Here is a 26,476-nt window from a genome sequence, read left to right as displayed (position 1 = left end):
TTCCGTGGGCTTTCGTGTCCATGCCTCCACACCTCAAAAGATAGTATATGTTCTACCTTTTGCCGTATATTGTGGATCGTGGACCCATTCAAGTCAATGGGTCAGCGCAGCAATACGGGATTCACGCGGCCGGTGCCCGTGCGATTTGCAGTCCGCAGCACCGGTACGGACGGCTTACGTTTGTGCAAATGTACCTTAAATGGGGGTTTTCTCGCTCTCCCTGCGGCAGATTTTGGGGGAAAAGATGGGTCACGCGTGTTGGATCGCAGCAGTTTATTCCCCTCTCCCCATTTAGAACACACGCATGTTGGGACAATCATGGTTGTATGAGTTTAACTGTTAGTATTCTGGATGCCGAACCTGGACCCCCCCCCCATGTTCTTCTAGAGGGAGGTTCCAACAACAGATCCCAAATGTTCTCTAGGTTTCGGGCCAGTACAACCACCGATGAGTTGTTGATACATCCAGAACACAAACCGTTAAAAACCTGTACTACTCTGTGTGTTTTTTTTTAGGGTACAGCTGGACTGAAAACCACAGCCGTCCTTGATCCCGTTGCGCCGTGGACAACAGCAGTTACCAGTGAAGAAAATAAGTGAAGCCGCGGAGTCCTAAGAGATGGACGTAACTTCATAGGGAGAATTATTATACAATTTCACTGAAGGGGCCAAAGGGCAAGAGGGCGGAGCCAAGATGCCCACCGATCCGCGCAATTTACATTTTGCTAGCAATTCTTTAACTTGGGGGCGTGCCACCGGATTGAGATGTAAAGGTCTAGAATGTAGATGTTAGACCAACCCCATGACCCCCCCAACACGTCCATAAGCCTGCATTTTTAAAGGCTTTAATCAAGAATTGCAGGACTGCAGAGGAACACGGCACAGGTCTTAAAACACAGTGGTGGAAAGCGGTTGTAAATCCGCGACACAGGTGGGACTTCTAAAGCGACGCCCCCAACTCAAAAACGCAACGTCAAGTGCGTGGAGCGCCATTTTTTCCAATGCGATTTCAACAAAACATTGGGATAAACTCTCCACATTGTCCACTTCCCTACTTTATTGCTACCCTGCCGCCATGACAGCGACCAGATCAAATGATGACCATTTATACGTTAGGATCATCACTGCCCCCTAGAGCTATAAGATTGAGAATACAGATGTAGCAGAGCCACGTTTGTCTACGGAATGTTCTTGCATATCGGCTGCGTTAATAGACATGTACATGCCTGTTCTTCCAGCAGTGTGGGCCCCTCCGATCAGAGGGACCTTCTTCAGCCCTCCCCACCCTTAAGGAAGTTTGTGGGTTAGCATCTCACTCATTGAAGGAGAAATCCTGTCTATTGCACAGAGACTGAAAGAATAAGGGAGTGCAGGGGTGAGAAGGGGGGGCTGCCATCAGCAGAGGGGATTGGGGGGTGGAATCTGCATGGGGAGGACATATTTGCATCTCAATGGGTTGTCCCGTAAGTAAAACCACTTCCCTCCTTGAACTTTTCTTCAACTTCTCAGTCACAAGTTGCACAAGGCTCGGAAGCTCAGGACACAGGTAAGAGGCTCTCATCATCCCCTGCACTGATGAGAGTAATTGCATTACTTATTTCTCTTGCTGATATAGCCGAGATATTCCACAGCCCCTTACAGACATCATCATCGCTCACTTTCTCCCACAATCTCAGTATGCCTTTGGAGTGTGGGAGGAAACCCTCGCAAACATGGGGAGAACCTACAAACTACATGCAGATGTCAGATTTCAACCCAGGACCCCAGTGCTGCCTATGCACAATGTTCTCCCCGGGGCTGTGCCATCTGTTGGGGGATGCCAGCAGGAGCGGGGGCTAGCTCTACATATGGGGACAGGGTGATACCAGGTCTGGGGGGGGGGGGGGGGAATGCATATTTATTGGCAATGCCAGGATTGTGGCTGGGGTAGCGGTAGGGTTTTATATTTGGAGGAGTGCTGGGGGCACATTTGTACATGGTAGGGCTGGATTTTGATTCTATATATAGAGTTGATGCCAGGACAGGGGTGGGGGGGGGGGGGGGGAATTAGTTCTATATTTGGAGGAGGTCTGGGGGCACATTTGTACATGATGGTAGGGCTGAGGGTTGGGTCTAGATGTAGGGTTGATGCCAGGGCTGGTAGATGTGGTTGCGATCTTAGGGTTCAGTCCTTGGAGGAAGTTTATGGATGGGACTTGGGTGTATGATACAATGAACAGAGGGTCGCTGTCCTCCTCCTCTAGGACTCTAGGGTCATTTTAGGGCAGGATTTGAACAGGTCCTAGCAAGACTGGATCTAGCAAGGACCGAGATCTAATCCCACGGCTCATACTCTGCAATCTGATTGCAGTTAAACTGTTCAGTCATCTCCAGATAATGCCAGCCAAACTGTTATATTCTACTTACATCCCTCCCCCAAAATCAGAGTTGGGAGGAGGGGGGGGGGTCTATTTTTTGTGGATTAGAGTTGGGAGGAGGGGGGGGGTCTATTTTTTGTGTATTAGAGAGGAAGGAGGGTCTGTTTTTGTGGATCAGAGAGGAAGGAGGGTCTGTTTTTGTGGATCAGAGAGGAAGGGGGGTCTGTTTTTGTGGATCAGAGAGGAAGGGGGGTCTGTTTTTGTGGATCAGAGAGGAAGGGGGGTCTGTTTTTGTGGATCAGAGAGGAAGGGGGTATGCTTTTGTGGATTATTTGCTAGATTAATTTATTGTATTGAAAAAAACACACACACATATACATATGGATATATATATATATATATATATATATATATATATATATATATATATATATATATATATATATATATATTCAGCTAGAATTGATAGTGTGTCAGGTCATTTCAGGCTGGTGAAAGGCTGACTGTAGTGTTCAATGGGATGAGCGCCAAGGTGTCGACACCTCCCTGACCCCCATGATTACTACTTTATATCACATCCCCGGTGTATGCGACTGATATCAGCTGTTCCTCTTATGGAGCCTTCACATGTGGTGTTTATTAAAAGGGGTTGGCCACTATTACTAGCTGCACGTGTGCTGAACAGCACATACATGTAGCTAGTAACAGGCATGACTTTTTACAAGGTCTAATTTATGTTTGCTGCTCACCTGCTGTGCTCCAAAAACAGTCCCTGGTGGAGGGTCACGTGAGCGGTCCCATCCATCAGCGGCCTCCATTCACGTACATCGGCGTGCGCTAGCTCCCCAGTCAGCCACTTTACGATCCTCTCCTGACCTTGGTTTCCAGAACCGCATTAAAACGTCACTTATGAAAGCTTGCTATTGGTTCCAGAATGAAGGGTCACTGTCCCTTTAAGAGGCACAAGTTCAAAGGTTTCCAGTTGAAGAACCCAAATGCATGAATTCAATGTATAACTTAGGGGTGGGTACGGCCACCCCTCCCTCCTCGTGGGGCACAGGGCAGTGGATGTGACCGGCCCTGGCTATTCATTCACCGCTGACCTACTTGGCTCGGTGGCCGGCTTCTGTGGCAAAGGGAAGATGTGCCCCATCTGCCAAATAAAACAAAAGAGCCAATCAGATGAGTAAGGGGGGCCCTGAATATCAATTACCCGCCTGTGCAGCGGCATGCAGAGTTGACTATGGAGGTCTCTGTGCGGCACCGCATTCTCCTCTAGCGGCGGGGCTTCCATGCACCTCTGTAGTACAGCGGCCGCAATGTGTTTGCTGAGGGGTTCGGTATGAAATCAGGGGTACAATATGGTACGCAGGAGGTCACGGACAAAGTATGCATATGGCGGTCTGTATGAGGGGCTCTAGCTTTCACAGGAGGGGAACAGACTTTATTGTGGCAGGGTCTTGTTACCGACAGCAGGAACTCATTAGCCAGTGATTGTTCTCACAGAAAGGAGTGGTTGGGGGGGGGGGGGGGGGGATGGCATGCGAGGGATGATCCCACTACAGTCGGGAAAGGAAAGGGCATTATCACAGTCTCCCACAATCCCGGCGGATGGCAGCCAAACTTTTTTTTACAATTTCCTTCTTAGGGCATAGCTGCAAGAAGCGCAGTGTGAACAGTCACCCCCTGGCCCTGGCACCAGGCCCATGGTCTCTTCACCATGTACATATTATAAAAGGGACATGATAGATATAAGGGGGGGGGGGGGGTACTGGTGCAGCCCTAAGGGCAAGGGGTTTTGCCGTCAAGTAGCTTCAGTCATGAGATGCGATTGCAATCTTCTCCCCAAATTGCAGAAATCCCTGCTGATGCCTCCTGACGTACAGACACACCTTGGGACGGTCGTTTATATCCAAGTTTGGTTCTGTAGAACTGTGGGTGCTATGCGCTCAATACAGGCCGAAAGAGGGGTGGTGGTCCCTAGTAACAGAGCCACTACAGAGAGCTAGATTAATTTCAATGTGCCAGTACCCCAATATTCTGTTCTGTACCCCTCTAAGATTACTGGGCGTTACAGAGAAGCTGCTGAACATCTGGGGACCTAATACACTAACAGGGGAGTCCAAAATGGACAAGAAGCCTGGGCACAAGACAATAGGAGAATAATGACCCCCCCCCCCCCCAACAACCCGAGCCCTCCGTCACCCCTCAGCCCTGGTAAACACAACCCTCTGCCTTCCTGTAGTCATCGCATACTACAAGCCAGTAATGGCAGCCAAGTCACGTCTGTCACTGGTGAGCAACTGGCTCCTGCCCCAGAGATCTAACTATACCGGACGCCAAGGAGCAACCGAAAAAACCAAGTGACAAACCTGTGCAGAGCAGCTGATCACAGTACCGCCTGCTGTATCTAAATCCCATCACGCGCCATACCGCCTGCTGTATCTAAATCCCATCACGCTCCATACCGCCTGCTTTATCTAAATCCCATCACGCGCCATACCGCCTGCTGTATCTAAATCCCATTGCGCGCCATACCGCCTGCTGTATCTAAATCCCATCACGCGCCATACCGCCTGCTGTATCTAAATCCCATCACGCGCCATACCGCCTGCTGTATCTAATCCTAGCACGTGTGACACTGTCTGCAGTATCTAATCCCATCATGTGTAATGTTGTCTGCTGTATCTAAACCCATCATACCTGTATATATTACTGTGTACTGCATCTATTCCACTATTACTGTCTGCTGTATCTAATCAAATCAGGTGTAATACTGTCTGCTGTTTCTTATATCATGTGTGATACTCTTCTGTATCTAAGCTCATCGTGTTTAAAACTACCTACTGCATATAATATCATGTGTGATACTGTCTGCTGTTTCTTACATCATGTGTGATACTGTCTGCTGACCCATGGTATCTAATACCATCACATGATACTGTTTGATAAGCCGCTGTATCTAATCCCAAAGTGTCATACAGTCCCATACCAGATAGCTCTAATTCAGGGATCAGTTCCCTACATCCACGTGACCATTTCTGGCTCCCTTCTCCCCAGTGACCCCAGGTATCCAGTATGTAGGGGTCTAAAGGATCCTGGACGCTCTGTACATGACCCCAGGACTGTCAGGTCACCGCTCTCATAGATGCCAAATCCTCAGGAATTATCTTGTCAGGTGATAGTAAATCCGTGAATGTGCTGAGCAAGGCTGCTCCTCATCTGGCGGCTCAGTCTCCTGGTACCTGATGCCCAGGGGACTTCTCTAGGGGTCTGTCGCGGGCAGTGTGAGGCAGACTGTGCCTCAACCTCATCATGGCAATGACCAACGAGATGCACTTACTCATCACCACTGTTGTCTGCGCCATTGTGGCTTTTGCCGTACTGACATGTCTCTGCTACTTCACCTGCAGACTGGCAGGGTAAGTACTAAGGACAACAGATACCAGACATGAGGGGCTGCTCTACACAAACCTGCACCACAAATAGTTCAGCACCTAATTACTTAGGGTGGCATCATTAATAGCGCAACACTTACAAGGGCAAACTAGACACTATACTGCCATACTAACTTCTATAATACTGCTCCTATGTACAGAAATATAACTACTATAATACTGTCTTGTATGTAGAATATAACTACTATAATACTGCCTGCTATGTACAATAATATAACTACTATAATACTGCCTCCTATATACAAGAATATAACTACTATAATACGGCTCCTATGTACAAGAATATAACTACTATAATACTGCCTCCTATGTACAAGAATATAACTACTATAATACTGCCCCCATGTATGAGAACATAACTACTATAATACTGCCTCCTATATACAAGAATATAACTACTATAATACTGCCCCTATGTACAATAATATAACTACTATAATACTGCCTCCTATATACAAGAATATAACTACTATAATACGGCTCCTATGTACAAGAATATAACTACTATAATACTGCCTCCTATGTACAAGAATATAACTACTATAATACTGCCTCCTATATACAAGAATATAACTACTATAATACTGCCCCTATGTACAATAATATAACTACTATAATACTGCCTCCTATATACAAGAATATAACTACTATAATACGGCTCCTATGTACAAGAATATAACTACTATAATACTGCCTCCTATGTACAAGAATATAACTACTATAATACTGCTCCTATGTACAAGAATATAACTACTATAATACTGCTCCTATGTACAAGAATATAACTACTATAATACTGCCTCCTATGTACAAGAATATAACTACTATAATACGGCTCCTATGTACAAGAATATAACTACTATAATACTGCCTCCTATGTACAAGAATATAACTACTATAATACTGCTCCTATGTACAAGAATATAACTACTATAATACTGCTCCTATGTACAAGAATATAACTACTATAATACTGCCTCCTATGTACAAGAATATAACTACTATAATACTGCCCCTATGTATGAGAACATAACTACTATAATACTGCCTCCTATATACAAGAATATAACTACTATAATACGGCTCCTATGTACAAGAATATAACTACTATAATACTGCCTGCTATGTACAGGAATATAACTGCTATAATACTGCCTGCTATGTACAATAATATAACTACTATAATACTGCCTGCTATGTACAGGAATATAGATACTATAATAATGCCTCCTATGTACACGAATATAACTACTATAACACTGTCTTGTATGTAGAATATAACTACTATAATATTGCCTCTTATGTACAAGAATATAACTACTATAATACTGCCCCTCTATGTACAAGAATATAACTACTAGAGGGGCGGAGTCTGACTGCCAACCTGGACAGTCGCATGTAGGAGAGCTCCTCTCACAGTAACCCTGCAACCTGGTTAATTTTGCACTTTAACCCAGCAAAGTATGGGGAAAGTCGGCAGATTCATCCCCAGAGACAAGACAGACTCCCCAAAATCCGACTGAGGGGCTACAGACATGGAACGTTACCTGAATAAGAAGCCGGCCAGTGGCACCAGCAGTGGGGCTAAAATGGCGCCGCCCGCACCAGATGACTGGTCTGTGGATTCAGAAGGGGCCGCAGGAGTGCACCCTGACCTGGAAGATGGGTCTTTGCAGCCAGGTACAGCTCCCATATCGAGGAAATTCCTCCAACAGGCCCTCTCCATGGCCATAGCTCCTGTACTCCACGATTTACAAGAGATCAAATCGGACATAAAGCAGATCGGCCAAGGGGTGGAGACGCTAGAAGGCAATCAAGCGGCCATTTTAACACATGCACATACCCTGGGTGCTAATGCTGCAGCCTGTATGGTCTCTTTGGACACTGCTTTCGCCTTAATTGAAGATCAGGAGAACCACAGTAGGCGGAAGAATATTAGTCTGCGCGGCCTTCCTGAGCAGATCACACACGAGGAGTTGCCTGAAGTGGTGGCCGCCATCTTTGACAGCCTCGTGGGAGCGGAGAGTGCTGGTAGCATAGAAATTGAGCGCATCCACCGATCACTCAGACCAAAGCCGAAAGAGAATGAAAATCCAAGGGACGTGGTGTGTGGCCTCCTGAAATATACAGATACAGCGGCGATTCTGAGAGCTGCAAGAGAACAGAAGGAACTCACCTATAACAAGGCCAAGATCCTCATGTTCCAGGATTTGGCGCCAACAACGCTGAACAAGCGGAGGGCCCTCCGACCCCTCACTGATCACCTGCGGCACATTAAGACCCCTTATAAGTGGCTATTTCACTTTGGCCTAACGTTTGCCATAGGGGGCAGAAGATGCACCATCAGAGTACCGGGGGATCTTACAGCAGCGTGGGAGCTACTCCAGACCTCCCCTATGGACATCCCGTCATGGCTGCCCTCGGCGGAGACCGGAGTCCCGCAACCAGAGTTACCGGGGGTGCAGAGGTGGAACACAGCAGCGCCAAGGAGGAAGACAGGTTCCAGATTCCGGGACACTTGAGCACCTTCGGTTGTAAGGTTATCAGTTATTGAACCGGGGTCTCTGGTTGTGTATTCACGTCACCCCGTTAGATAATATTGCTTCATTTAAGCAATCATACTGGTTTACATGCAAAATGCCGATTTTCCGTTATTTATATATATATATATATTGCGGCATGCTGTCTATACATAACGGCTAGCAGGCCCAGTATTGGGCTGTCTAGTACTGCCTCAGCGAATTAGTTATATGTGTTGGGTTTTACCAGATAGCACTTTGTATTGCACCAGGTTTGTCGGGGCGAGCTGGACTTACAGGATTCCTCTTGTAGTCTTGGTCTTGTTTCTTCCCCTACATGCCTCACATCAGGGGTCTACCTGTGCAACCCTGGTGCAAGCACATTTTTGGAGAGGTATACACGCTGATCACACTGCTCGTTTGGGGTCCGCTCAGACGTGTTAACCCTCTCTTATGGTACTTAGTCACAGTCCCAGGTTTTGAATGGATTGTGCACGATGTTGGTGTTTCATGTTACATAGCATCTCTAGTGATATGGCTAGTCAGGCTGTCCTATACAGACGCTCTTAGATATGTGTGATGTCTCGGTTAAAGTGTACCTCTTTCAATGTTAGGGGTTTTAACACTCCCCAAAAAAGATCTCAAGTTTTACGACTGTTGAGAAAATCCCACACCGATATAGGTTTCTTTCAGGAACTACATTTTAAAACTAAAAGTGTCCCCACCCTCCAAAAGAGCTATTTCAATAACTGGTTCCTTAGTACATTTGACAAGGCCAAGAGAGGGGTGGGTATTGCCATTGCCAAAAGAGTCCCTTTCAAGATGACAGATTCGCAGTTGGATTCTGAGGGCAGATTTGTGTTCGTGAAGGGCTTCATTGGCACGCAGCGGATAACCTTGGCCAGTTTGTATAGCCCCAAAAGGGGACAAAAGCTTTGGATCTCCCAAACTTTACAAAAATTCACAATATTTGCTGAAGGGATATGCCTGGTTGGGGGGGGGGATCTAAACGTGCCTCTGAACCCCTTCGTGGACACATCAGATGGTTCCACGCAACAAACACAGGCGACATTGGGCCACATAAATGCCCGCATAGCGGAAGCGAAATTGACAGATGCATGGCGCCTGGTACACCCAAATGGTAGAGACTATACCTTTTTCTCTGCGGCCCACAAGGTTTACAAGAGACTGGACTATCTTTTAGTCTCAAACACCTGTATAGATATGATTGAACAGGCAGTTATAGATCCCATCACAATTTCGGATCATGCCCCGGTATCAATGGTGGTACATTTTGCCAGTTTACCCACCCAGAACAAACAGTGGAGACTGAATGAGACATTGCTAGATAGGAAAGAAACAGTTGAATCATTGTCACAGAAGCTGTCGTGGTTTTTTAGGGAGAATTTAACGCCAGACGTCTCACAAGAGACTGTGTGGGAAACACACAAATCAGTAATGAGAGGAGAATTAATATCCATAGGGAGTAGGGTCAAGAAGGAGAGGCAACAACTGCTTCACTCTCTTCTTAAACAGATTGCTGACCTGGAGACTATACATAAGAGGTCGAAAGCCTTGAAGAGACAGCAGGAACTTCTTCTCCTGAGAGCAAAACTGAAAGATCATCTTAACGCCTGCCATGCCAGGGCATATCAGTATGCTCAGTATCGCTTTTTCTCTCATGGAGACAAAAGGCACGAAGCTAATGGCTTCACTTATTAAGCAGAGGAAAGACTCCATGTATATCTCCAGTATCAAGTCTACGGAAGGTAAGCAGTTACACAGGACTGCAGACATAGCCAAAGAATTTCAGAAATTTTTCCAGGAACTATATGGGCTTGATAACCGAATCTCCCACCCAGAACCAACCGCAGACTCGGTGATAACAGATTTTCTACACCGCTTAAAATTACCCCAGCTTAGTAGTGAGGAGGGGAATTCACTGACGGTGCCTGTCACTGATTCGGAAGTAATGAGGATCCTGAAATCCATGCCCCTAGGAAAGTGCCCTGGTCCAGATGGATTTCCGGTGGGTTATTACAGAAAATTTGCAGACATTTTATGTCCACATCTCACAAACTGGTGCAACGCTCTTCTTACAGGGGGGCAGCTGCATAGTCAATCCCTAGAAGCCACAGTAACCATTCTACCTAAGCCTGGGAAGGACCCTACACTCTGTGGGAGTTACAGGCCCATTTCTCTCTTAAACGTTGATATCAAGGTTTGGGCGAAGCTCTTGGCCTCTCGCCTCAGCTCGTTCCTCCCTAAGCTAATACATCCTGACCAAGCTGGGTTCGTGCCAGGAAGAGAGGGGAACCATAACTCCTGCAGAGTAGTTACGGCCATTCAATGGGCAAAAAGACAAGGTCTCCCCCTAGTCTGCTTGAGCGTAGATGCGGAGAAGGCCTTTGACCGGGTAAATTGGAACTTCATGAAGAAGGCGCTACATAGTTTTGGCATCCCAATACAATTTCAGAGAGCGATTATGACCCTGTATACCAACCCGAGCGCTAAAATTAGAGTCAATGGTACTCTGTCACCTTCGTTCCCTATTCATAATGGCACCCGTCAGGGCTGTCCCTTATCACCAGCTCTCTATATCTAAGTAATGGAGACTCTCCTTCAAGCCATTAGGATTCATTCTAATATCAGAGGGGTCAGAGCCAAAAATGACATGATTGAATACACCAATGTCGCCTATGCTGACGACCTTTTGGTGCTAATTTCCAACCCGGTCGAGGCCTTCCCGCATCTCCTCTCTCTGTTTGACTTTTATGGTAAGATCTCTAATTATAAGGTAAATTACTCTAAATCGGAAGTTATGAACATATCAGCTCCCTCGAGAAGCGTTCTCTCCCTTAAGGCCACAACACCTTTCATCTGGCAATCCTCTCATATTTCCTACCTAGGTATTAAAATTCCATCGGACTTGGGAAATATTTTTCAGCTGAATTATAAACCCCTGATATCAGAGATACAGAGTCAACTTGGTTCTCTCCGTATCCCATTTACTTCTTGGATGGGGAGAAAAAACTTGATAAAAGCCTTTATACTTCCTAAGATACTATATGTTATGCAGATGTTGCCTGTTCTCCTCCCTTCCTCATTTTTCACACAGATACGCAGACTATTTTCTATCTATCTGTGGGGGGGGGCACTAGGATTGCACATGATTTTACGGAAGAATCAAGGGGGATTCGCATTACCGGATGTTCAGCTCTATTACAAGGCAATACACCTCAGAAGATGGATGCAACTCCATGTACCTAGTTGCTCAACAGTCGGTAATGAGTTAGAATTGTTTCAGTTAGCTCAGTCACAGAGGGCAGCACTGTGGGGTCTGAGCTCAACTTCACTACATACACATATACTACTCAGAGGCACGGGTCGGGTAGTCAAGCCGCTCAATAGAGACCATGAATTGCTACGCAATCCTTCTTCAGTCATGCCAGCAGACCTGATCCCTTTCTCAGTTAGGCCGACAGCAACACACATCCCCCCAGGGTGGGGTTCCCTGAGAGATTTCTCAACGAAGGAATTTCTGGAGAATGCTTTAGGCAAATTGCCATATGAACACATTCTCAAGAACACCATGAAATCTTGCAACTTCCTAGACTTGGCGGACTTTGGGTCTGTTGGTAAGGCCCTAGTGGATAAAAAGGCTCAAGATCTGGACCAAACTTGGTTCGAGAAGATTATATCCTCTATGTCACCACATAAAAGACTAGACTGTTGGCACCATCAGGAATGGGGAAGGGGTACTCCAACCCTACCTCTGGCCCCGCATACCAACCCCATCTAAACCTTTTAATAACGAGACTGACACCGTTCAACTTTCAACCTTTTATTTTGTTGGGTGGTAATCGGCCACAGCTTTATTCCAACGGCAAACCATAACTTTTGAACCGTGCTCTCCGCCAGCCGCTGGTCTCCCAGCGGGCGGATTCGCCCATTTTTTCTCCAACACCTTTAAGCTGTAATAACTTGCCGCCAGCTGTGACTTTAAGAAAATTCCAACGAGGCACACCGCCCAAAAACCACTTCCACGAACCACGTAGAAAAACCCCCTCGAAAGAGGCCCCACACTACCAACTCAAAAGGGGAGGGAGGGAGGGACAAATCGCTTCCGCTCAAAGAGGAAGAGGGGAGGCGGGACAGTGGCATATAAGCCCTCCTAGGCGCCCGCCTCCTCTCCAAAACGAATCCTCACATTAACCCCTAACTGCCCACACGAAAAAGGGGGTGCCAGCAGGAGACCAAACAAAGGGGGATAAGAGAAAAGGGGGGGGGGACCACCAGTCCCTGCCCACCCTCCCTAAGCTGTCGGGTGGCCACCAATCTCATTGCTATACCTAGCACTGAACATACCAGGACCCAATGCTCGCCCGCAGTTCTTGAACACATGGGAAACGGAGTTGAACAGAACCTTCTCTGAAACAGATATCCTCCGGCTATACGCGAACTCACATGGCTTCTCCAGGTGCGTCAAGGTGCAAGAGCACTCCTTTAAGGTACTAACCCAGTGGTACATGACACCCAAACAGATGTTCTCAAGAGGGCTGTGTCCTAATGATAGATGTTGGAGGTGCAACTCAGAGGAGGGTAACCTCTCACACATTTTATGGTATTGCTCAGGGATAAGACCATTTTGGGATAGTATCTCTAATGCTCTGAAATCGATTTTTCATACTGATATAACATTAACACCTGACTTGGTCCTTTTGTGGCTACCTACAAAGGCGTTCTCCCCATCTAGAGGCTGCCTTGCCACTCAACTAATTCAAGCAGCAAGGCTGCTAATTCCTCAGAGATGGCTCAGTACCGAACCCCCTACCATTTCTCACTGGATACATAAGGTTGACCTCATCCAACGCCTAGAAGAGTTAGCCAGCTGGGAGTCCAGGACTCATGAGAAACACGCTAAGATGTGGAGGCCATGGTTGCAATTTAGGGAGTCAACACTATTAACAATTCCATAACGGTCTATTGACCCGGTCATATCTTATTGTATTGCATACCTGACTAAATATCACAGAAAGCTTTATTTCCATGAATAACTAGAGATCTATTGTTTGTCGTTATTATTGTTTCATGTTTTATGTTCATGAGGCCAGTTGCCTCAAGATCTCAGAGGTCCTTACAGACCCTACACAAGTAGTACTTGCACTTTATAAAATCTTAACAAAGGGTTGTATTACAACACTGTAATATGTGTATTACCTGATCACCTATTAAGTGCCTTAATTACGCTATATATATGTGCGACAAGTGGTTCTATGATACGTTAACATCTGTAATACAGGCTTTAAAAAAGTAAGAGGATGTGTCTAACCTCAGATATGTTGTTATACGATGCCTATCTTTATACCTACGTGTATGGAATGTCAACTTTGTATCTTTGATCTTGACCTTTCTCAATAAAAAGATAATTGACAAGAATATAACTACTATAATACCGCCTTCTATGTACAAGAATATAACTACTATAATACTGCCTATGTATAAGAATATAACTACTATAATACTGCTCCTATGTACAAGAATATAACTACTATAATACCGCCTCCTATGTACAAGAATATAACTACTATAATACTGCCCCCCTGTGGACAGGATGTTATGTACATGTTGAAGGACATTTGGGTGAAAATCTACTCTCTTGCACTACAATTGCCTCTTTGTGCCCATGTGTCGCCACCCTCCGACCTTTCGTCTCCTCGTTATGCCAGGTTTTATTTTTGGCTGTTTGTTTGCACCTCGCTGTGAACAGGATTTTCTGCTTTTATCTTTCATGTATAAATCTGGTAAAGTAATTGAGGGGTTCAGGGTTTCTCAGTTTACTCAGCAGCCACAGTTGGAGGGACGCACAACCTGCAATTTATGTCAATATCTGGGATGGCTTATAAATGCTGCATGTTCCATGTAGGAGTCTAACCCCCAGCAGAGTATTCCGCAGGGCTGAACTCTCACTATCCTCTCTGATCGGCAGGACTGCGCACAAGGTGCTGGAGCTGTTCTGACCTTGAGCAAGTGACGGACAGCATGGACCCGAGATGGTGGATGCTGCTGCTGCTCATCAAACTGACCATGGCACAAAGCTTCCCAGGTAAGAGGTGAGGTGGAGACATTGACCCAGGGTGACTAAAGATCCGATACTCCAGTAACATCCAGAGCTGCAACGGTTCTGCCCGTTTGCTCAATATCCCTGTTGTTACAGAGACCATCTTCCCATGGCAGGCCAAACCGACTGTGGCCAGGGACATCCAGCAGAATGGAGACTGCAGCTTTGGATGTGACTGGAGTATAAGGACACTGATCAGTTTGTTACAATGTATCAATCAATAAAGATAAAATGCCAAGCGGCTTCTGTCAAAGGACTGTCTGCACTGGATTCAACTGTAGCAAACCCTCAGCTGAGAAGTATTAGGTCAGAACAGGTTTTGGATGTAAACGATTTTCTTATTCAATGACAGTAAGCAGAGATGTTGAGAAGTGTGAAGAAATGAAACAGAGTCCACTAGCTAGTTGCATAAAGTGTCATACTGGTGAATCTACATTTCGTGCTGGTCCTCTAGGTGTCCCCTGTACACTCAATTGTCACATGCAACTTGTAACCCTCCTTAGAGCAGGAGAAGGACCCAGAATACTGGAGGAACCAGGCCCAGGACACCTTAAAGCAAGCACTAGGTCTGCAGCAGCTCAACACCAAGATAGCCAAGAACATCATCATGTTCCTGGGAGATGGTGAGTGCAGGGCTGGCATTGCCCGGGTGAGGGCAGGGATGGTCTCTCTGCCATTTATTAATGATCCCCCTCTATCACAGGTATGGGGGTGTCAACTGTTACAGCGACACGAATCTTCAAGGGTCAGCTTGCTGGGAAACCTGGAGAGGAGACCATGCTGGAGATGGACAAGTTCCCATATGTTGCTCTGGCAAAGGTGAGTCATGGGCAGAGTCAGGTGGGTGCAGTGAAGGCCAGCACCACTTGGGGTGGTGGGTGCATTCGCTGTAGCTCTGTTAGGGCATATTGTGGGCATGGGGTGAGCACAGATTCTGGGATCCAGAGGCATAGTATGAATTGCAATAATGCCACCATCCTGCCCGCAGCCGCCTGGGGACTGCTCCTCTCTGCGTCCGGATTTAGCAGCGATGTCTCCGGTTACATCAAAACTTCTGTTTATTCCTCCTTTTTTTTTTTTTCATTGATTTATCATGAGCTGAAGGTTTCTGTGGGCATCAACCGCAGGCTCCGGGCATCACAGGGCAGGAAACCACCAGACAAGACACCTCAGTTTACCTGCTGCCAGGGAAAGGGGCATCACTGGTCAGCCGGCATTCCTGTGGGTGGTAGTTCCCTCCAGAGCGTGGATCTGACCTTTCCTGTACATAGGAGCTGTGATTTTACACCCAAGAAAGACCCCAAGCCCAGGACTGGAGGGGGCACGTCCCTAACACTTTATAGCAGGGTATATAACATGGTTACATCATCCAGGTGTCTTATCACACACCTTTATTATAATCTCCAGCGGTCACACCCCGCCCTCCCTGTATTATCCTGCCGCATTTTTCATCTACAGAAACCACAAGTTAAAAATGAGAATCAGATAATTGGGCGGGGGAACAGACACCTGGAGCCGGGGACACTACAGGGATGGCTCCTTTATTGCTGCTCTGGGGGCCAAACATCTCATGTGAAAACCGGAGGGGTCGCCACCACATCGTGACCCCACAGGGTGCGGCATGTGAAGCTGAGCTATATCCCACGCACCTGCAGCGTATAACAATTACCCCCCCCCCCCCCATTCCAGTCGGCTTAACAAGTCTCACGTTATTCGGAGACGTCACCATCCTGACCCCTCTGACCTCACTTCGCTTTCGCTCCTGCAGACGTATAACACCGACGCACAGGTCCCAGACAGCGCAGGCACCGCCACCGCCTACCTGTGCGGAGTAAAAGCCAACGAGGGGACAGTCGGTGTGAATGCCGCCGCGGTGCGAGGTCAATGTAACACCACAAAGGGCAATGAAGTCAACTCCATCTTAAAGTGGGCCAAAGAAGCAGGTGAGTGCACGACAGGATGGGGACTAGGCTCTGCTCCCCCGACACTAGATCCACCATGTTGACCACACATCCGGAAACAGACCATTTCATACTGGGAGGTGCCCATCTAACCCAAGGCTGGGCAGCAGCAATGGGCACAACACACGTCTGCCTGCAAACTATCCAGACAAGCAACAGGACCCGCTTACACCATCACACTAGGACTAGAGTCCCTCATGGCCTGGCTCCAACTAGCAGTGATGCTGCTGTACAGGCTGTCACCCTGCTGCTCTGCGGCACAGCAACACAAGGAGGTGCCTGCACAGATGGAAGATGGAGAGAGTCAGGAGGATGCAGAGTCAGCAGGCATGGAAGCTACTTCAGTCATTGTGACTGTCTCGGCACCCCTGACTCTGCTTCCTTGCCCACCTCTCCAACGTTCTAGAGATGCTGCTGCGTAGGTGCCACCCAGGCCTCCTCCAACACCCAGGAACCATAGCACAGCAGCATCGCTACTACAGTACTGGAGGATCAAGCAGGACCTAGAACCCCCTTCCTTCTCCCAAGTGCACCCCACCGTGATACTACATAAATACTGCAGTGCACTAAGTGGTGCCACCATCATATGGCACAAAGAACTTACGCCTAAAGTTTAGAAACTCTTAAGCGCTTGAGTCGCCTCCCTACATACCATGGTTTATCCATCATGGATAACAAGTATGGCCAGAGCTCCCACAGGACCAGCGTTGCAGGACTACAGTGTGACAAGTTTACCCATTGATGTATTGTTAGTCTTTTAAAGATAAACCTGTGGGAACGGTGATGGCGGCCCTATTAGGTGGTCGCCGATGATGACTTCAGGACATCCCTGGGTCCCCAGTCCAGAGGCACCCCCAAATAAAAGAGCAACTTTACTCATTACATTACTAGTTTATGACTAGGAACACCAGAACTGCAGTAATGCCCCAGACACAGGCAGATCAGTAGGACACACTGAGCACTGCATAGTAGTATGGGTTATCCACCAGTCAGGGTTGTGTGAAGAGCGTGGCCAAGCACTAGGAGGCATTCAGCCCTTTTGTCATTCTTCCCCAGGGAAATCTGTAGGGGTAGTGACCACCACGAGGGTTAACCACGCCACCCCAAGTGCTGCCTATGCCCACTGCGTCAACCGTGATTGGTACTCCGATAAAGAGATGCCTACAGATGCCGTGGAGGGAGGATGTAAGGACATTGCCTGGCAGCTCATACATAATATCCCAGACATTGAGGTAAGTCCCTTGGTTGGATGAGGGGAGGGAAGTAGTTTGAGGTCATCAACTTACGGTTTTGTGCGAGTCGGTTTGGTACCAAATCTGGAGCAGAAGGAGCTTCACTAGGAAGAGAAGAAGACACCACATGAGAGATGACACTTATCACTTATTACAGGTCATCATGGGCGGGGGCAGGAAGTACATGTTCCCCAAGAACACCCCCGACGTCGAGTATCCAAAAGATGAGAAGGCAAACGGCACCCGACTTGACGGACTGAATCTGACCCAAGTGTGGAGGGAGAAGAAGCCCCACAACAAGGTACAACGCCAGAGGACCACTCTTCTGCCACATGCGACTAACTTACTGGAGATATCAAGCGCAGATATCCGAGGCAGAGTCTCAGATTCCTGCTGCGGATTACAATGGCCACTACTTGTAGTTTCCGCACAGAAACTCCATCAAGAGACATGTCTCTTCTAGATGCAGTTCTCAAGTTTCAAAATCCATTGCAAACAATCCACGTGCAAATACTGCCTTAAAAAGGGTTGTCTCACTTCAGCAAATAGCATTTATTATGTAGAGGAAGATAATAAGAGCCACTTACTAAATGTATTGTGATTGTCCATATTGCTTCCTTTGCTGGCTGGACTCATTTTTTTCCCCATCACATTATACACTGCTCGTTTCCATGTTTATGACCACCTTGCAAACCAACAGTGGTGGTTGTGCTTGAACTCTATAGGAAAATGCACTGGCCTACACCCACTCCCATGGTCCTGACCACCAGAGAGCCCGATGCTTTTTCCTGTAATGTACAAGCACGACCACCACTGATGGATTGCAGGGTGGTCGTAACCATGGAAACAAGAAGTGCATAACGTGATTTGAAAAGGAATCCAGCCAGTGAAGGAAGCAATATGGACAACCACAATACATTAGTAAGTGGCTTGTATTAACTTACTGTACAAAATAAATGCTATTTGCTGAAGTTAGACAACCCCTTTAAAAGAAGGCTCCACTGGTCATCCTTCGAATGGCTGGAAAGAACATTTACAGGCTGTCCTGAGCTGCACGCCCCCACCATTCCTTTTCCCACAAATTAGTGGAGATGGCTGCCCAGATACTTTGCATTGGTTGTGGTTAAAGGGCTATCCTTATTTGGGACATCGATGGCATATCGTTAGGATCTGTCATCTATCTCCCTCAAAGTGAGGGAGAACACACTATGCACGCGTAGCTTGTTCTCCATTCATTGAGTGAACGGAGGGTGGTCATGCATGCAGGCTGCTAGCCCTTCGCTTTGGGGGCCCTGTTTTGGAGACAGGAACGAGTCCCAGACGTGGGACCCGCTCCTATCCGACACTGATGGCATATCGTAGTAATACACTATCAGTATCCCAGATGGGAATACCCCTTTAATGGACACCATATGTCATGGCCTTCTCCCCTGTATCAAAGAAGCCCCAAACACAGGACACACAGTGAGGTCACTTACTGGCTTTAGAAAATGCAGGCAGCACATCCGGCGTGGCTCCGGCCTCCATCTTGCAGATGTTGACTCCTAGAAGGTGCAAGAAAATGGAGAACGTTGGTTCCAGTAGAAGAGGGCAGGGATAGTATTTTTCCCCAAATCTTAAAGCAAACCTCCAACTATTATCACAAACGGCACAAGCAACAAAATTCTGTCTACCTGCAGCCTTCACTAGGGGGAGCTCAGGAGCTGAAAGTCAACACGTTAGGTTCAGCGATAAATCTGTAGGCAGAGGCGAGACCATCAATGGAAGGAAAAACTGGGGAAGGCTGGACTCACCATTCTATGTTCTTCCCACCCACAGGCAGCACATTATGTCTGGAACAGGCAGCAGCTGATGGCTCTGAGACCACAGGATGTGGACTACCTGATGGGTAAATGTAGTATCTGAGCCAGCGGGGGGCATCTCATAGTCGAAACCCAAAATTAAGACGTTTCCTCACTTGCTTCATTTCTTCCAGGTCTGTTTGAGCCGGGAGATCTGGTGTATGAACTAGACAGAAATAAAACTTCTGACCCATCCCTCTCCGAGATGACAACAGTGGCCATCAACATCCTAAAGAAGAACCCCAAAGGCTTCTTCCTACTGGTGGAAGGTGATTGATCAGCACAGAAGTTGTCACACCCTGTATACAGATACCACAAACTCCCAAATCTACCAAGCAAATGTCTACGACCCAGTAGTGGGGCAATAGTCATTAATTTTATCTTTTGATCAGGTGGACGTATTGACCATGGACATCATGACGGTAAAGCCCAGCAAGCCTTAAACGAGGCTGTGCAGATGGACGTCGCCATAGGCCTTGCAGGGAGCATGACATCTGTGGATGACACCCTGACAGTTGTCACCGCTGACCACTCCCACGTTTTCACATTTGGCGGCTACACATATCGTGGCAATTCCATCTTTGGTGAGTGGGGAGGATCTTAGACAAGAGAGGGGGGGGTGGGCGAGTGTGGTTGACTTCATCATAAATACAATAACCCTCAATATACACCCAAGTCATGCAATTACAGACAAAAGTGTGACCCTCTTATTGCAGGTTTGGCTCCAGCACCGAGTGATATTGACCAGAAACCCTACACATCAATACTGTATGGAAACGGCCCTGGATACAGAATGGTCGATGGAAGCCGCGAAAATGTCTCCACCGTGGATTATAGTGAGTAGACACAAAAGCTACAGCACCGGCATAAGAAAAACTGTGCCAAGATAAAGAGTTCTGCAACTCTAAGAGGCTTAAAGGGCATCTGTCAGGAGAATCAATCCTATTTGACTAGGCACACTGTTCAGTAGGGTTGATCCTGCCGATTAAAACCATACCCGTTATGTGAAAATCGGTTGCGGTGTTCCCAAGAAAATACAACTTTAGTTCTTTATGCAGATGAGGGCTTCGGTGCACTGGGGGGCGGGGCCAGACCCTTCAGCGCACTGAAGCCGTCATTTGCATAAAGAATACGTAGTTTCTTGGGAACACCACAACCGATTTTCACAAGACAGGTAGCATTTTAATCGTCAGGATCAACCCTACCAGACAGTATGGCCTTTTTCACACGGGCATCACGGATGAGGGCCGGATGCGATGCAGGTTCATTCAGGGAAAATCGTGCGAGTAGGCACGCAATTTCAGTCAGTTTTGGCTGCGATTGCGTTCCGTTGTTCCGTTTTTTTCGCGCGTGAGAAAAAAACTGAATGTGGTACCCAGACCCGAACCCGGATGTCTTCACTGAAGTTCGGGTTTGGTGTTCTGTAGATTTTATTATTTTCCTCTTATAAAACATTGTTATAATGGAAAATAATAGCATTCTTTATTAAAGACTGCTAAGTATAATGTCGATTGAGGGTTAAAAAATAATAAAACATAACTCACCTAATCCACTTGATCGTGCAGCCGGCATCGCAGTCTTCTTTCAGGACCTTTGATGACGTAATCCTTCTATCTTCATTCAGCAGGACCTGCGCTGACGTCACCACGCTCACCACATGGGGAGCGCGATTACGTCAAAGGTCCTTTTGCAGGTCCTGAAAGAAGAAGAAGAAAGAAGACGATGCCGGCTGCGCGATCAAGTGGATGAGGCGAGTTATGTTTTATTATTTTTAACCCTAAAATCGACATTATACTTAGCATTCTGTATTAAAGAATACAATTATTTTCCATTATAACAATGTTATAAGGGAAAATAATACAGTGAATAGACTTTAATGGGGTCCGGTGTTGCTCATCCCCATCATCTCCTAGCAACCATGCGTGAAAATTGCACCACATCCGCACTTGCGATTTTCACGCAGCCCCATTCATTTCTATGGGGCCTGCGTTGCGTGAAAAACGCAGAATATAGAGCATGCTGCGATTTTCACGCAACGCACAAGTGATGCATGAAAATCACTGCTCATCTGCACAGCCCCATTGATGTGAATGGGTCCGGATTCAGTGCGGGTGCAATGCGTTCACCTCACGCATTGCACCCGTGTGGAATTCTCGCCCGTGTGAAAGGGGCCCTATGCCTGGTCTCATAGGGTTAGATGATGGGAGAGATCTCTGTACTGACCCCCGATATATTTATACATAGTTATTAGATCACCCCTTAGTCTTTTTTTCTTTAAAACTAAATAACCCCAATTTTGATAATACTTCTGGGTCCTGCCCCCTCTCCAGCTCGGCTCCGTTTTTACTGTGAATTGTTGGCCAGATCTCCACACAATACTCCATGTGTGGTTATTTGGAGAGTGGTAGAATTACACTACAAGGAGAAAAGTATTTGGCCGCACATCTTCTCGCCGCACTCAAATTCAGAAGTCTCATTCAGTGGCATTGCCACAGGTGCCAACATTAACCCCTCCAGTGCTGACCCCTATGGTAACCCACTAGTAACAGACCTCTCTAATACTGTTCCCAGTGATAACACACTAGTAAAAGAGATCCTTTTCATACCGATCCCTGTGGTACCCTACTAGTAAGGCTCCATTCAGACGTCCGTGTGTGTTTTGCGGATCCACAAAACACGGACAACGGCTATGTGCGTTCTGCATTTTGCGGACCGCACATCGCTGGCACTTAATAGAAAATGCCTATTCTTGTCCGCAATTGTGGACAAGAATAGGACATGTTCTATTTTTTTCTGGTTCGGAATTGCGGACCCGCATAGAAAATAAATGGGTCCGCAATTCCGTTCCGCAAAATGCGGAACGGAATTGTGGACGTGTGAATGGAGCCTAACAGTGACCTCTCGAATGCTGACCCCTCTGGTAACCCACTAGTAACACTGGCCCTTCTAATACTGACCTCAGGGTAACCCACTAATAAAAGGGACCCTTCTAATACCGATTTTTATTTTTCTATTGATTATTTTTAAAATGGGGCGATTTGATTATATATATATAAATTTTTTTTACATTTTAAAAACTTTTATTTTACTTTTTTATCCTTTATTTTGAGTCCACCTTTAACATGCAAGCATTAGCTTGCTTATACCATAAACTGCAATGGGAAGTCAATGGGTGGAAAAAAAAAAAAAAAATATCACTTAAAGATGACCCCAGGCTATCATAGCAAAGAGGGGATGGGGAGGGAAAAAATCGGCAGTCGTTTATGTTCACTGGGAGCACTGATGGAATTAACCATGCCATTGGAGGGGTTAAAAGTCTGCGATCAGAGTTATTGCCCATCACAGACTCTGCCACCAGCTGTCTGCTGAGCAGGTGCCATCGTTAAAGACCTGACATCTGGCAGATGTTAGTAAGGGAGGGGTAAAGCTACAAGACCGCTAGGATCTGATATACAGGTTCATTTCTATGGTGGATGTTCCATTAGGAGCCTCCATTGCAGATTCTGGCAAAAATGCAGGACAAAATGCTGCAGCATGCTGTGCCATTTTGTCTGGCAAAACGACTGACACAATAACGGAAACCCATTAAAGTCAGGTTGGCGTCCGTCATATCACAGATTTGGCGCTTCTGTTTTTTTTTTTTTTTTTTTTTTTTTTTTTAACAGCATGCCGCAGATGTAAAACCAGAGTACAGCACTTCACCTAATCTCAAGTCACACACTTTAAGCACCCTGGCACGCTCCCACAGCCACTGTATTGTTTGCTTTCAAAGCCTCTTCTCTTTATCTAGCTGCAGTAGATACTTCAAGTGATATTTCTATTAGAAAGTTGCATTTCTTTTCATGTCTATTTAAAAGGGATTTTCTGGAGTTACATGGCCTAGGAGATCACAACCCCAATGATCCTAAATAACTAGATCTAGTTTAGACTAGATAATCACCAATGATTAAGATCTAAAACATTTCTGATAGAGGGGAAGGTTTCCATCAGAACGGGCATTTCTCAGGACACTGAAAGCCAATTCTGCTTAGCTATGGCACCATTTAGGAGCGAGGAGGGGGTTTTATCTTAGTAGATTTAGTATTCTGCAGTCTATTACAGTTCCACATGGTGGTAACCTATCTTTACCAGGATCCTGAAAGCCAAATCTGCCTCACTATGGCACTATTTAGGAGTGGTGAGGGGGATTTATCTTAGTAGATTATGGCTACACAGTTTTTTCGGACGAGGTTCTAAGGCAGAAGCCAGAAGTAGATCCACCAGGAAGGAGAAGTATAAATCATTCCTTTATATTTTTGATTCCTTGCAAATCCATTTCTGGCTTTGGCAGAAAATCCTGCAGGCAGATCTGCTTCAAATCCTCAGCCAAAAACCTCAGACTCTAGCCTTAGTATTCTGCAGTCTATTACAGTTCCATATGTTTTTAACTCAGCTGTCCCAGAACCTTAATCTGCCTAACTATGGCACTATTTGGGAGTGAGGAGGATTTATTTAGGTAGACTTACCCTACATTCACGTCCGCATTTTAAAATCCAGCAGAGGAACAGCCTGCTTGAGTTTACCATGTCAGGAATACCCAGATAATGCTGGGAACTGCCAGATCCCCACTGATTACATTGCGATCTGATGGAAAGTGGCCAGATCCCCGTCGTATCCTATTGTTGTCAATTGGAATCCAAGCAGTTCCGCCGGCATTATCCGGCTATGCCAGATACTGTGATCCACGGAAGGCTGTTCCTCTGCCCGAAAAGCCTGCCGGATTTCAAAACACTGGTCTGAACGTACCCTTAATATTTAGCAGTCACTAGTAAAGTTCCACATAATTTGTTACCCAGCTTCCCGGGGATCTGAGTGACAAATCTGTCTGGCCACACTACAGTATGGAGGATATATCATGGGGATTATGCTTTTCCAGGACCCGAGCTACCAAATACAGCTAGGTTTTCTTCAGTACTAGGGATTTACCAGTTCACAAATAGGGTGATCTGTCATTCTGCCGTCTGGGAAAGCTGGGTAATAATATCTGTGGGTTGGTGATGGGAGCATATTGGTTATATAAAATACACACAGTGTATCAGGGCGGCATTGTGTGTATCAGGGCACCATAACCTGTTGTCACTAATGCAGCTCTACAGTCGTCACCCAGCTTTTCCAGAAGGGAAAATTGGTCTAGCTACATATACACACACACATATATATATATATATATATATATATATATATATATATATATATATATATATATATATATATATATATATATATATATATATATATATGGGATTTATCACTATATAACTAAGCTAATTTTAAATTCAGCAATCTGGGTAACAAGAAGCAATGGAGGTCACACTTAGTACATCCATTCTATATACACTATAAATATAATAATATCAGGACAACCACAAACATATATCAGTAATGTGATCTTAGGCATACCTCCACATTCCACCCAGCTTTCCAAAGCTGCTGAACGGCAAATCTGCACATTTATGCAGCCAATTATTACTGTATAACTGGGCAAAGTAGCTGTATGTACTATGGCTGGTGCTATGTATATACTATAGTTGGTACTATTAGCACTATGGCTGGTGCCATACGAAACTTCCCGGCTCATGTGCAGTGGGATCAGGGGGTGAGAGAGGGGGAAAAGACACGGCTACAGCCCAAGAGAACAATGCACTGCTTTTCTATTATATTTTTCATGGTCTGCCATTGTGATATCTTCCGAAATAAGCATAGATAACAGAAAAATTAGATCAGTGTCACGTTTTGCTGGATGTTCTTTTTTTTGTATTTGTTTTTTTAGTTTAGCGGCTGTTTAATGTTACAATTTTGGCGCTGTGGTGGTTTTGCCAGTTACACCGCATCCTACTAAACCCTCACATTGTCCATGTTCTTTTCAGCTAAGTCATCCTACCAGGCGCAGTCTGCGGTCCCTCTTAGCCAAGAGACGCACGGTGGAGAAGATGTCGCTGTTTTCGCCAAGGGTCCAATGGCACATTTGCTGCACGGTGTCCATGAGCAGAACTACATCCCTCATGTCATGGCGTACGCCTCCTGTGTAGGACAGAACCTCAACCACTGCAAGTCAGCAAGCTCAGGGAAGAGCACAGAGGTCTCAATGACCCTGCTGTCCATCGCCCTCGTCGTGCGGCTGGTCCTGTGAGCAGCGGAGACGCTGACCTCCTACCTCACACTGCGCTGCTCCATTGTAGGACATTGGCCCTGCTACACCGTCCAGGGGATCACTCCACAGCAGGTTCTGTGTCACAAGCAGCAGGAAATTAAAGCCAAAGACTACTTCACAACCACTAGAAGACCAGGCGGAGCACCAGACGCCCCTCTGCACCCCAATAATTATCAGCCCTGGAACCCCAGCATCCATTTGGTTGAGTGACAATAAATGTGGCCACCACTACCGCTCCCGCAGGGGTCGTCGCCCAGCTTTCCCAGGATACTGAATGGCACATTTTCCATTTTGAAGAGTCTGCCAGTAAGAAGTCTGGGAGAGTTGGGAGACAACCCCTACAGGAGCAGTAATGACCGCCTAGAGACAGACAGGACCGTATTTATCGGGGATCGCTCTGGATTTAGGAGGGAGGGGGACAGATGAGGATTTGTACATTTATTAGATTTTATTCTTGCATTTAATTTTCTGTAAATAAAAAGATATAAAAAAAACAAACAAAAAAAACCCATGAAACTGCAAACGAGGGAGAGGGGCAAATCGCTGCACCGAAAAGAGCTGCACACGATCTGATCACTAGGGGGCGCTACTCTAATGTAGCTGCCAATGCCAACCACTAGAGGGTGCTGCTCCAGTGTCATATGTCAAGTATCAACGGGATAGGACTGAGGCTGCGGGGGTAAAAATAGCCAATATTTTCCCGGCAGGAGGTTTTCCAACCACAGGATCTTGGCCTGAAAACACAGAGCGGACACATACCGTTGACACGTCCGCCTAGGTCGCTTCTATTTGGGGAGA

The 26,476-nt window shown here is 46.4% G+C and overlaps 1 protein-coding gene across 1 annotated transcript; it reads left to right on the top strand.

The window, feature by feature from the left end:
* The first annotated feature begins 1,433 nt into the window (after positions 1 to 1,433).
* LOC122929034 (alkaline phosphatase-like) lies at positions 1,434 to 26,179 on the top strand. Its single transcript, XM_044282458.1, has 12 exons — positions 1,434 to 1,545; positions 14,323 to 14,439; positions 14,958 to 15,077; positions 15,158 to 15,273; positions 16,223 to 16,397; positions 17,472 to 17,647; positions 17,805 to 17,948; positions 19,466 to 19,535; positions 19,623 to 19,757; positions 19,881 to 20,072; positions 20,205 to 20,324; positions 25,395 to 26,179. The coding sequence occupies exons 2-12, from the start codon at positions 14,376 to 14,378 to the stop codon at positions 25,655 to 25,657; spliced, it is 1,575 nt and encodes a 524-aa protein (XP_044138393.1). The 5' UTR covers positions 1,434 to 1,545; positions 14,323 to 14,375; the 3' UTR covers positions 25,658 to 26,179.
* The last annotated feature ends 297 nt before the right edge of the window (positions 26,180 to 26,476 follow it).

The sequence above is a fragment of the Bufo gargarizans genome, chromosome 2, assembly GCF_014858855.1.
Source record: "Bufo gargarizans isolate SCDJY-AF-19 chromosome 2, ASM1485885v1, whole genome shotgun sequence".
NCBI classification, from domain to species: Eukaryota; Metazoa; Chordata; class Amphibia; order Anura; family Bufonidae; genus Bufo; species Bufo gargarizans.
The sequence above is the reverse complement of the archived record's forward strand: the minus strand, read 5'-3'. Positions and strand labels throughout refer to the sequence as shown.

Bases quoted from the DNA above. Each gene is read 5' to 3' on its own strand.
- LOC122929034 (XM_044282458.1), top strand. From the start codon at position 14,376: ATGGACCCGAGATGGTGGATGCTGCTGCTGCTCATCAAACTGACCATG. The intron at 17,648-17,804 runs GTAAGTCCCTTG...CACTTATTACAG, and splicing joins ATAATATCCCAGACATTGAG to GTCATCATGGGCGGGGGCAG. The intron at 17,949-19,465 runs GTACAACGCCAG...TCCCACCCACAG, and splicing joins AGAAGAAGCCCCACAACAAG to GCAGCACATTATGTCTGGAA.